Source organism: Salvelinus sp. IW2-2015, linkage group LG13, assembly GCF_002910315.2.
Source record: "Salvelinus sp. IW2-2015 linkage group LG13, ASM291031v2, whole genome shotgun sequence".
NCBI classification, from domain to species: domain Eukaryota; kingdom Metazoa; phylum Chordata; class Actinopteri; order Salmoniformes; family Salmonidae; genus Salvelinus; species Salvelinus sp. IW2-2015.
The window spans coordinates 166,370-179,309 of record NC_036853.1 but is presented as its reverse complement, the minus strand read 5'-3'; the positions used below and the strand labels follow the sequence as shown (position 1 = coordinate 179,309).

Here is a 12,940-nt window from a genome sequence, read left to right as displayed (position 1 = left end):
ATACAGTTTATAAATATAAACCTAATATATACAGTATATAAACTTAATATAAACCTAAAATAAATTCCCTTTTTATCTCAACGCAGGTGTTGTAAGATCATGACAGCCAATGGGGAGGCTAAGGTCTTCAAGTCCAGGGACAGAGATGACGTGGTGAAGAAGGTGATCGAGCCCATGGCCTCCGAGGGCCTCAGGACCATCTGCCTGGCCTACAGGGACTTCCCCCCTGCCGACGGCGAGCCTGACTGGGAAAACGAAACTGACATCCTCACCAGCCTCACCTGTTTGTGTGTGGTGGGCATCGAGGACCCCGTACGGCCAGAGGTAAAAGGGCCATTGGAGCCCAAACAAAGGTCCTTGTTGCAAAGGTCCAATTAATTGAAGAATGTAAATGTTTGTGCTGCTATAACCCTCAACAATGTACATGTATAATCACCCTAAAAAGGAAAGCAGGTGTTTGTGAGTGTGTCTCTGGGGCGTTGGATTATAAGCAAAACACACATTTCCATAATCTGAAGAGAAAAAATGGACAGTAAGGTATTCTTCTTCCACCCTAGGTCCCTGACGCCATTAAGAGGTGTCAGCGCGCTGGCATCACGGTGCGCATGGTCACAGGGGACAACATCAACACGGCTCGGGCCATCGCTAGCAAATGTGGCATACTGCAGCCCGGAGATGACTTCCTCTGTATAGACGGCAAAGAATTCAACCGACGAATTAGAAACGAACTGGGAGAGGTAATATTCCTCTCACAAAATAGAACTGTTTCTGTAAAAAAAATGGGATGATAGAGTAACCCAAGGAACTGTCTACTTCCAGATTGAGCAGGAGCGCATTGATAAGATTTGGCCCAAACTCCGTGTGCTTGCAAGATCCTCACCCACTGACAAACATACCTTAGTGAAAGGTATGTTTGTGTTTTTTTATTTTTTATTCATCACTATCTTTGGAAAGTTACAGATACATTTTTAGGTCTCACATATTATTATCTAAAGGGATGATGCTTGCCTCTGTTCACAGGTATAATGGATAGCACTGTACAAGAACCAAGACAAGTTGTTGCTGTAACAGGAGATGGTACTAATGACGGCCCTGCCTTGAAGAAAGCTGATGTTGGATTTGCCATGGTATTATTATACTCCAAGATCGGGCACATGTTATGTCCCATCAATATTACATGAGTAGGTTCTCTCTCTCATTCAACCAGACGGATACTTTTGGTGCTGTGACTAATACGCTGTGACATGATGTGCCCACAGGGCATTGCAGGCACGGATGTGGCCAAAGAGGCCTCAGACATCATCCTGACAGATGACAACTTCAGCAGCATCGTCAAGGCGGTGATGTGGGGACGGAACGTCTACGATAGCATCTCCAAGTTTCTCCAATTCCAGCTGACGGTTAATGTGGTGGCTGTCATTGTGGCCTTCACTGGAGCCTGCATCACACAGGCTAGACACTCTCTATTTCTGCCATGTCCATCCTTCCCATCTTGCCTTTCTGCTTGTAAAGTTGAGGCACAGAGAGAGTCCAACTGCCTATAGGGAGTTTTTATTATCTACTCTACAAGTTGCAACTGTCTTTGAAAAGTGGAGAGCTATACATAACTCAAACTACATCTCCCCTCAGGACTCTCCTCTCAAAGCTGTCCAGATGCTGTGGGTGAACCTGATCATGGACACCTTTGCCTCGCTGGCCCTGGCCACTGAGCCCCCAACTGAGTCTCTCCTGCTGAGGAAGCCGTACGGCCGCAACAAGCCCCTCATCTCTCGAACCATGATGAAGAATATCCTGGGCCAYGCCGTCTACCAGCTCACCATCATCTTCACTCTGCTGTTCGCCGGTGAGTACCGCCTGGGGTCAATTCAGTTAGTCGTGCCAATTGGACATTGACATTAAAATTCATGTTTTTTTTCTTCACTCTTTGAAATCTAACTTTGTTCTTGATAAAGTTATGAAAGCAAATGTGTTGTATTACATGATCCGTATTGCTGGTCTCCAGTGGGCCTTGTCAGTATGCACTGCACCTATGTTTCCACCACAGGGGAGCAGATGTTCGACATTGACAGTGGGCGGTACGCGCCACTCCACGCCCCTCCCTCAGAACATTACACAATTGTCTTCAACACCTTCGTCATGATGCAACTCTTCAACGAGATCAACGCCCGCAAGATCCACGGCGAGCGCAACGTCTTTGACGGCATCTTCAAAAACATGATCTTCTGCTCCATTGTGTTCGGAACGTTCGTCATCCAGGTGAGCAGCATTCAGATCCATTCAAGAAATTCACACAGGGGATTTCATATTGGAAAGAAAGTAACATTGCTCTCCAATCACCCTGTGTTTTGTCATCCAGATTGTGATAGTGCAGTTTGGAGGGAAACCTTTCAGCTGTGTGTGCCTCACCATCGACCAATGGCTCTGGTGTGTCTTCTTGGGCTTTGGATGTCTACTGTGGGGCCAGGTGAGCTTCTTGCCGGTTTCTAATGTCCTTCAAAGTCCCTGTGATCTACTTGCCTGTTATTAAATGACAAAAAAAAGTTTTGTCACAAATTAGTTCAACATTTCAGTTTGTGTCTCATTTATAGGTGGTCACCACTGTCCCCACCAGCCGGCTGAAGTTCCTGAAGTCTGCAGGCCATGGCACGCAGCAGGAGGAGATCCCTGAGGAGGAGCTGGAGGAGATGGAGGACCTAGACGAGATCGACCATGCTGAGATGGAGATGAGRAGGGGACAGGTCCTCTGGTGCAGAGGTCTAGGCAGGATCCAGACTCAGGTATGTATGGTCAACTCAGCTCACAATCATCCCTCAGCTTTACACCAARCCATAGCTACCATTGGCCTGGATACAAACTCAGTATTGTGCTTTATTAACTTTCAATGGGGTCTCAATACTCATATTTTGACTGTGTCTTTGTCCCCAAACTGTCCAGATCCGTGTAGTGAATGCCTTCCGAGACACTATGTCCCCCTACGAGGGCCTGGAGACCCCAGAGTCCCGCAACTCCATCCACAACTTCATGACAACCCCAGAGTTCAGGATAGAAGACTCAGAGCCACAGATCCCACTCATCGACGACACAGAGGGGGAGGATGATGCTCCCACCAAGCGCAACGCTGCRCAGACTCTGCCCCCACACTCCAAGCTGGCCACCCTCCCGTCCTCGCCCAACCAGAACAATAACGCTGTGGACATGGTCATCCCCCTCCACAAGGAGAGCCCAAAGATTAGCGGGAATCCTGAGAGTGCTGTGCTTCCGGCGTGCCCTGGGAGCCCGCTGAACAGCCTGGAGACCTCCCTCTGAGCTGGACTGTAGTACCAGTAATGGCCCACTGACCTCAGCCCACTTAACAATACCAAGAAGTGGGGAGAGGAGGCTTCTAGAAGTTTTGGTTTGGACTGGAGTTGAGGACATCAGATATTTCAGATTTTATGGTCTTGTATCGATGGAGGGGTGCACATTTTGAGTGAAAGAATATATAGACTACGTTTTAAAAAAGTAATTGAATGAACAGGGAGGCTGGGACGCATTGCTGTACATCAGCAATACTTCTAAAGAATTAATGCATTGGCTATGTATATTTTTACKATTTCATTCATGTTGTGAAAGCAGACCTGTTTACACATTTGTAAAACTTTGATTGTCTGTGAAAGACCTACGTAATAACATGTACAACGTGGGGCTGTGAAATTAAAAAWATATATACTGTATTTTAGATATTGCTGTTTTTTTTAGGAGAAAACAGGTTTCTATTGAAACTGAACTATTTTGCCTGCAAGTTCTATTTGGTATGTATTTTGCTAGGTACATAGAAATATCTAGCAAAATAGGAAGACTTGTGTAGAAACTTGTGTAAGAAAGTGGTTTTATGGTCTTTTAGGAGAGGTTAGAATAACTGGAAAACAGCCACAAATATCCATGTACACAATTCCACACTGTAAATATTCACTCTGTTCCCAATCATTCCAAAACTACATTTCATGTTTACTGGAAAGTGGAGCTTCCATTTGTCACTAGTGCTATAAATCTAGACCACAGATGATAAGCACCCTCTTATACACATCTAGATTGGAGCTTCCATTTGTCACTAGTGCTATAAATCTAGACCACAGATGATAAGCACCRACTCCATGGAAAAGCTCATTATGAATCAAGGATACTATACATACTATACAAACTGTACAATGTGTCTGTAGAGATAATTATGTGAAGTGAGTGTATTGTTGGTTTTAAGTCATTTTTTACCATTTTAAATCAGGAGTAGGTTTTTGCCTGATCAAAAACCACGTAATTCAAAGATGTTCAATGTGCTGAATGGTTTTGATGACCTGGKTTGTATTTCACAAATAGGATCAAAGGGTTTCCCAGCTAACTGATATAACTTGATTCTCTACATCATTAACATGTACAGTTAGTTGATAAAGTAATCCTTACCCATTGATGCCCCGTTCCATTTGACCTCTCCCGTGAACTGACCTGGGAGATTTGGGTTGTTATTATTTAAAGCTGACTACCATATTGATTCTGCTTTTTGAAATACCCTCCAGGAAACATAGCAACTACTCAAGATACAGGGGACTTTAGACTCTCAGCACAGAGTACTTTATTGCATTAAACCTCCTTCAGAGAGACTTGATATTTTGTCAAATATAGCCTAGCTTTGTATCTTCGAGAAAACGAAGTAGTTTTCATCCCTCACAAAAGTCAGGGTATCATCATTTTGGAGGCAGGAATGAAAAGGATTCAAAACAGAGGGTTTTTTTTGGGGGGGGGGGGCAAGCCTACAGTAAAAACACCATTTATCTAATTGGAAATATTTTACATGTTTACCCAGTGAATTGATTTTGGTTGACAGGATCGTAGGGTCCTKTGTCATTGGGTGCTATTCAACAAACACAGAAAGCAAAAATCCTGAAATGCCAAAATAAAAATGTTGTCCTGGGTTGTGGAGATTGTTTTGTTACATTACTATTGTTTTATTACATTTTCACAGCGCAGGACCAATTCTATGTTTCTGGAATCCAGGGCCCATATCCATAAGCCATCTCAGAGTAGGAGTGCTGATCTAGGATTTGTCCATTTAATCTTGTTCATTTTGATCTAAAAGATTCAACTGATCCTAGATTTCTTCCCTGTATTGCAATTTCAAACTTCATATTAAGAAGAAAGAAGGTATAAATCCCAATCCAATGGAAGTACTGTAGGTGGTAAAAAATGAAGAAAGATTACATAAGCAACTTTTGTTTGTTTCTCTGTAGTTTCATTCCACATTGGGAATTACTGTTTATCCACCGCTTTAAGGATTTTTTTTTTCATCTCAATATTTGGTAATAAAGTACTTTGTGTCTGTTTATTTTGAGCAATGGCTGTTGTGGTCGATATTCATTTTCGAAACTTGTTGAGTAATGTTTATGGTTTTGAAAATAAAATATGAATATTTAGCTTACCTAAATGGTTTTGAATCTGTCCTCTATATTTTTTACTTTTTCTCAACATTCAGTCATTATTGCAACACTCAGTTAATTTAAAATGCCTATTGAATTTGGCCATCAGTGTCTCTGAAAAAAAATCCACACCACACCCTATAGGCCAACCGGTATCTGGTTCTCCCTGTTTSCAATGCTATTATTATAATAGTCTATTATTGAAAAAGTAATACCTGTCATACCTGAGTTGAAGTGAAATTCCTTAACAGAAAATGACTGAAGTAAAAGCGAAAAATCCCTCATTAAAGGAGCTACATGTAGAATTTTGGGATTGTAATTTCAGAAAATGTGCATAATACTGTATATCTGCAGTAAAAGTGGAAAGATAGTGTTTCACAATCTTTTTTCACTAATCAAACATTTTGGCCAATACAAAATCGCATTCTAAAATGCAGACTTTCTGACAAAAAAAGCCAGACCGGAGATGGGAAAACCACCCTCCCTCTCTTATAWTGGCATCACTAAAAAGTGTGGCCATCTACTCGACCACAATGGCAGACWGGCGCAAGCGTCATTGTAGAAATCGCTCTGTCATTTCCTGGTTGCTGAAGTTCTACACTCTTCATTTTCAGTTTATGTGATGCAAAAAAGCACTGAACGGTGTAGGGAATCATTGTACCATCTAAATTGCTGTGAAATATATGTACAACAACAAAAAATAGTGTTTACTGCTGTTTGAAGTTGGTGGGATTAAAAAAAAAAGTAAAATAGTCTCCACCATGGTCCATGCTCGTTGGAATCCTTAGGACATAGCCACCATGGTCCATGCTAATCGGGATCCTTGGGATGCCGGATAGCACTAACCTCTCCACCTTGTTGCGGGAGAGTTGTTTATATTAAGCGTAAATGTTGTTGCAATTCACTTTAATTTTTAAAAATTATATTTTAGTAATTTAGCAGACACTTATCCAGTGTGCATACGTTTTTAATATATATATTTAGTTTTGTTTTACTTGACCTAGTTTACATTACACATGGGTGAGATATTTTAGATGTAGCACCTATAAAAGTCAGAAAGTGTTTTAAATGTAGAGTACTTGAGTATAAAACTAATGGCTGTAAATCCAAATCCCTTATGTTACAATGCAATCTTTATTGGTCCATACACAGGGTAAACCGGTACCACACAACTACACACGATAGGCTGGGAGCAACAGGGTCTTGATTCCGATTGCTAGCTCACACCCGAAAGATTTATTTCCATCAACATTGGGATGCGAAGTTGCAACGCGCCGTTTGCCTACTTCTCTGAGGCTAGTTCCGCCTCAGTTGGACAGATTAGTTTGATTTTGTTGTATGAAGTTGTTCTCAAATAGGTGGGCTACTCCAACACTCAGAATCAGATGCCATTTACCAATGCAGCTATGCCAGAGGCGAAACAGAACGGACGATTGCACGTTCTCTTTATAATAAGCATGCGAATGGGTTGGGACTATGTTGCTGTCATCCAAGGGTAGTCTCCACCAGGAATTATAAATGTATCGGAGTAAACATTTTTTTACATTTTTCTGTAAATGTAACGTTAGCTAGGAATGTAGCTAGTTGAGTAAAAATAAAAGTTAGCAATATAAATACTCAAGTAAGAACAGATACCCCTGCCCCTGTAAAAAAAATATTTGTAGGCTACTTACTTTATATTTCTGTTTTTGCCCAGTCTAAATAAAGGTTACATAAAAATGTAAAGGCAAAATGACTACAATTCCCATGAGCGCTCTTGTGTCGCTTCTGCCAGACGTTTCAACCAATGGCGATGTAGCCTGCATGTCACATGGACTTGTTTGTTCACGAAATTTGAAATATCTCTTACTCTCGGACCAAATACATGTTTTTGAAACAGATGTTGAACTGCATGACATCGATTTAGCAGAATATAACTAGCAAACGTATTTACTAACATAAGACGGTAGGTGCTGTTTGGATGTATTGGAAATACGAAATTCGTCCAAACGACCTACATAGCTAGCCAGATGCATTTTATTGTGTGTCGTGCCAGCTAACGCGTTAGCTAGATTGCTGCTAGYTAGCTAAACATTTTTTAAACTGCTACAAATACATTACCAACTAAAATAAGGATTGGGCTAAAGTTAGCTAGCTAACCAACAATGTAAATTAATTATGATATGTTAGCTAGTTATGTTCATAATACATGCTAGTCAGTCAAAACTATCTAGTTAACGTAGCTTTATTAGATCTAACGTTAGCTTTTAGCTAGCTTCTCTATCACACTGTTTTTCATAAGTTTTCAATTTCTCATTTCCCTATGAAGGACGACTAACGTTAACCTACTACGACATCTGCACTCTGGGCCCTAGCGACCTTTCCTTGTCCCGTGAGGAGTATGGATTCCCATGCCAACAGTGGTAACTCAGCTTTCTTATCCTTATTACTTGTTAACTATAATTTATTCAATTTTATTCAGATTGTCAACTGTTTAACGTTATAGTCCATGAGCCAGACCCCAAAGTTTCGGCCGTCGAGTTCACTTGGGTTGACAAAGTCCCATATGATTGTGACATAACTAGGTTAGTTAGACCTTCAAGAAAATCACTGAGAAATCGTCACCCCAAGTGAGCCGACCAACCCCCATGGCTCATGTACTATTAGTAGCGAGACAAAAACTGTCCTTCCTATCAAAGGATTTCATTTTTTTGGTACATTGTTTGTTTAAATTTCATTGTTCCTTTCCCACAAGAATTCTTCTCATTGGCTGAAGAGAAGTTTGATTTTGACATTTCACTGTCACCTGCCAGGTTGGTGTCATAGATATCTTTGATTTCCATTTCTTTGGTTTATATGTATTTCTCTCTTGAATGCATTGCCACTGAACTCACAATCTGTCTTTGTATTTGATACTACCATTGTCTATACATTTTACTTGGGAAATGTTAAATCACTTACATATGAAAAATAACATTGTAAAACCAATACCCCTTGTTTAAAGCTCAAGAGGAGATGAAGACGATGACGAGGTCTTTGTTGGTCCGGTCTGTCACAAGGAGAGGTGTATCTCCGTCGGTCTGGAGACCATTGTCAAGGAAAACGTCAGCAGTTGTCCTTCAGTGGGTGAGGGGCCCAGCTGGAGTCCTTTGGCTGTGGACAAGTTTGAGGAAATCTGCAAGGAAGCCAACCTACTAGCCAGTCAACTAGTAGTCAACCAGCAGCAGCCTGATGTAGGGGTAACCAATGGTACACTCACATTGAGTAAAGAAGAACCGAAAGAAGACTTTGTGCAGGATGCTGGGGCCAAACTGGGCATGTTCAGAAAGCCAGTTGATGCTGTCCTAAGCCCTATCAAAAGGGAGACATTCTGTGTGCAGGACAGTCCATTGAAGCAGCTCCCTCCTGCTATTCAGCAGCGGCTGTTAAGGGATGGTGGGGTTTCTAACTCCACTAAGAGCAGTGTTGGCACTTCCAGCCCTGTGAGAGCAGGGACTATGACTCGGACCAAGATGGTGTGCCGAGGCAGGGTGGGGCTGGCCTGCAACACCGGGGTGCTCCCTAGCAAACAACAACCAGCAGCCCGAGGAGCGACCGCGACGACAGCTCTGCAGACAGCCAAGACCAGACTGGAGCCTGCTGAGAGGACCACCATGCTGGCTCCTCCAAGCAAAGTATGGGCTCTTAGAAGATATCTAGCCACATAGCCTCGATCATTCTGTATGGTCTAAGGTCAAATCAGTACTGGAGAAAGTTTTCTCAACTCATGTAGTCTGTTTCTTTCAGGGTAACTTGGGGCTGAGGCGTAGCCCAGGTAGTCGTAACTCCAGCAGAGCAGCCTCCTGCGAGGACCTTCTCTCTGACACGGCCAGCATAGCGTCCGACATCAGCGACACCTCCCTCAACTCCAGTCTGCAGGGGAAGAGGACCCTCGGACCCCCTAGCAAGGTAACCCAGAGGAATTTGCTGATATAATCAGACACTGACATTTTAAACAGAATTCTTCATTCATATATATATATTATGAGACTTCAAATCAGGTGGTAAAATATGTGAATACCCTCTGATAAAATGGCAGGTGTTGAAACATGAATGTCCTTGTCCTATTCAGAGTGGGATGCGGGCTCCGTCAGCGGGCAAAGCCCCCCCTCAGACCAGGAGGGGGACTGACCGGAGGAGAAACACATCTTCCTCCTCTTCCTCAGTGTCCAGCTTCAACTCCAGTCTGTCTGTGTCACCCACAGGGAAAGGTGAGGCCCTGTGTAGAGCTTCACAGTGTATTTTCAAGGTGCTGTCTACAGTTCAACCATTTCAAAGATGGGAAGTGTATGGGAAGTGCAATTTAAAGATCCGACCTGTCTCTGATTTTAGGTAAACTCAGCATGTCCCTCAACTCCAGCATCAGTGGCCATAATGGCCGCCTGCCCTCTGGCAAGAGCCGACTCACCAATCCTGTAGTGAGTGCCACCAAGACCTGCAGGTCCACCCTCATCAGCCGAGCTCCGGAGCTGCCCTCTTCCACCACAGTAACACGCCGTGTCATCTCAGACCCGGGAAGGAAGCTCTCTGAGCAAGACCGATTTAAAACGGTTCAGTCCACCCCTTTGAAGAGAGTTGAACCGGCGGCCACAGCCACCCCCTTGCACCAGACCCCAGCAAAGATGAACATGGAGAGAATGTCCTCTGTGCCCAACATCCCCACCTCATCTTCAGCGAAGACGAAGAGCGTCGTCAAGTGCAACCCCAAACTCAAGGCGTTCATTGCTCCAACCCCTACTAGTCAGTTCAAGAGGAGGTTAGAAGGTGAGGACTGGTCAACTGTTGGCTAACTATGAGCAGCTACTACTGATCACTGGCTTGTCTTACGGCTCATAATTGTTTGCTTGCAAAAATGTAAACATATTTATTTGTGTCTTCCCTACAAAGCTGTTTCATCCCCTGATGCCCCTCGCATCATGAAGCCAAAGAGGTTGATGTCTGCTTGCAGTGTGGAAAGGTACTGTAACTAGGATTTTTAAAATTATTTTATTCCTAAGCATCTGGAGTCGGAAATTGTACACCATTGAAGATTATTAGAATACCGAAGATGTTAGTCATCCTAATCATACCATTAGCATTGAATATGCCCCCCCCTTCTATCCATCAGTCTCCCCCACAAACTAGCACTTCCAGTTCCAGAGCTGTTCCAGACGCCCCCTGCTGGGGGGAACAAGGCAGTGCAACCCAAGATGAGATGCCCCTCTGCCCTTCCCACCCCAGTGAACCGGAGGATCTCTGGTATCCCCATGCTCACCCCGAATAGCATTTCACGGCCAGGCAGGCCCTCCCTGAGCATGGCCATCCTGCCAGCCTCTATCCAGAGGGCCAGCTACTGGAGGTGAGAAAGCAGCTGCCACACTAGGACCACCACACTGGACTCCTTCTAAAAGGGCTAAGATAATAGTCTTGCCATAAGTGACAATGAACCAGTGTTAGGGTCAGGTGTTGTGATGTAATAAAAATAGGCGAATTAGCAGCTAGTTTGTGATAACATGGCTTTTTTTTTAATGTTCTCCAGTCCCGCCCAGGTGAAAGGGAGCCACCAAGAGGAGGTGGCAGCAGCACCAGAAGAGGAGACCATCCAGCCTTTTTCCCTGGAGGACGAGCCAGAGGTGCAGCCCCCCACCCCTGCTACGGTCCCCCATCCAGAGGAGCAGGAGGTATGTCAGGACGACCCAGAACCAGGAGTGGACCAGGCGCCTCCTTCGACTAACAAGGAAAACAACCACCCTGAGCCGAATGAAGAATCCAAGGAGCTCGAGAACACTGAAAAGCTGCTAGAACAGCCTCAATGCAATTGGATGAAGACCCAGGATGTTAATGAGGTAATGTCTTGATATTTATTTATTTATTTATTTTACCGTTATTTTACCATGTGGAAGTAGTTGATTTGTTGTCTTGTTTCAGCTTACATAACTTATTTGTCTTTGGTTGAATGACGTTTGTATGTTCTGGGTTGTTTCTTGTCTAATAGGTTTTGCTGGTAGATGCCCCGGCACCTGTGTTGAGGCCATATGAGAAACTCCTAATTGACCTCTCCAGCACTCCTGTCCTGATCAGAACAGCCTCTGTGAAGCCCTCTGGTGGTCAGGTGAGAGAATGCACTCCATTCATTATGATGACTGACTCAAATTATTWAAAAAAAATCCTATTGAGAAAGGCAGTGCCATGATACCTAGTTGACTCATCACATATGTTGTCAGGATTCATGACCACACTGATTTCTGGTAATTGTATGTGTATTTTTTTCCCACTTACAGCTGATTGACCTGAGCTCGCCCCTGATCAAATGGAGTCCAGAAGACAAGGACCGTGCCTTAAATGAAGCACCCCTGATCAACTTATCCTTTTGATTAATAATATCGCAATAGAGCTAGATTCCATCATTTCCTCTACATGTATATTGATTCCAATAGCCTTCCTGCTGACGCTTGTGCCTGTACCGCACACAAATGACATTTATAATGAGAAAACTAGCTGCTGATGATCAAGGGTTTAAGAAAAGAAGATTGTGTTTAAAGTCGAGACTGTTAGTATACATACTATGTAAGTCACCAATCTGATTTATTTTTAAGAATGGTACTGTACCTTTTTATTTTTGTTTGTTACCGTCTTGCAGCTCTGTGTGATTCTTTTAAAATCTCTAATAAATGTTCATTTAACTTATTGGGATGCTGAGTCTTGCATGTAAATTAATGCAGGTCTGGTATTAGGGCCAGAGAGCTGACCTGTGCTCATTGCCTCGGAGAGTCTACTCCGCTATTGGCTGGGCACCCAGAAGTTTAACTTTGACTGAAGGAACAGCTCCTGCCCACAGACATAGATTTTGTTGTGCTCTCATAAATAAGATATCATCCACTATATATACAAAAGTATGTGGACACCCCTTCAAATTAGTAGATTTGGTGAATTCAGCCACACCTTTGCTGACAGGTGTATAAAATTGAGAACACAGCCATGCAATCTCCATAGCTGAACATTGGAAATAGAATGGCCTTACTGAATAGCTCAGTGACTTAACGTGGCACCGTCATAGGATGCCACCAAATAAAAGTTGAAATAAATCATTCTCTCGACTTTTATTCTGACATATGGTAGTAGAATGACCTTACTGAATAGCTCAGTGACTTAACGTGGCATCGTCATAGGATGCCACCTTTCCAACAAGTCAGTTTGTCAAATGTCTGCCATGCTAGAGCTGCCCCGGTCAACTGTAAATGCTGTTTTTGTGAAATGGAAACGTCTAGGATCAACAGCTACCGCAGAGTGCTGTAGTGCGTAAAAATCATCTGGCTCGGTTGTAACACTCACTAACGAGTTCAAAACTGCCTTTGGAAGCAATGTCAGCACAAGAACTGTTCGTCAGGAGCTTCATGAAAGGGGTTTCCTTGGCCGAGCAGCCGCACACAAGCCTAAGATCACCACTCGCAATGCCAAGCATTGGCTGGAGTGGTGTAAAGCTTTCCTCCATTGGA

General features: G+C 43.3%; 2 protein-coding genes across 2 annotated transcripts in view; both read left to right on the top strand.

Moving 5' to 3' along the window:
- The window catches only part of LOC111972314 (plasma membrane calcium-transporting ATPase 1-like), a 39,926-nt gene extending 34,477 nt beyond the window's left edge, over positions 1-5,449 (top strand). The window contains exons 12-21 of the mRNA XM_023999308.2: positions 87-324; positions 558-737; positions 820-907; positions 1,021-1,127; positions 1,260-1,451; positions 1,630-1,843; positions 2,045-2,256; positions 2,357-2,464; positions 2,589-2,777; positions 2,935-5,449. Coding sequence (XP_023855076.1) covers positions 87-324; positions 558-737; positions 820-907; positions 1,021-1,127; positions 1,260-1,451; positions 1,630-1,843; positions 2,045-2,256; positions 2,357-2,464; positions 2,589-2,777; positions 2,935-3,306 — 1,900 coding nt within the window. The 3' untranslated portion in view covers positions 3,307-5,449. The remainder of the gene's footprint in view (positions 1-86; positions 325-557; positions 738-819; positions 908-1,020; positions 1,128-1,259; positions 1,452-1,629; positions 1,844-2,044; positions 2,257-2,356; positions 2,465-2,588; positions 2,778-2,934) is intronic.
- A 1,794-nt stretch (positions 5,450-7,243) lies between these two features.
- Positions 7,244-12,131, top strand: gtse1 (G-2 and S-phase expressed 1). The gene is made up of 12 exons (XM_023999069.1): positions 7,244-7,392; positions 7,756-7,849; positions 8,182-8,239; positions 8,431-9,100; positions 9,213-9,374; positions 9,538-9,676; positions 9,798-10,229; positions 10,353-10,422; positions 10,573-10,803; positions 10,984-11,290; positions 11,440-11,556; positions 11,726-12,131. Exons 2-12 carry the CDS (start codon positions 7,828-7,830, stop codon positions 11,816-11,818), a joined length of 2,301 nt encoding a protein of 766 aa, XP_023854837.1. The 5' UTR covers positions 7,244-7,392; positions 7,756-7,827; the 3' UTR covers positions 11,819-12,131.
- The last annotated feature ends 809 nt before the right edge of the window (positions 12,132-12,940 follow it).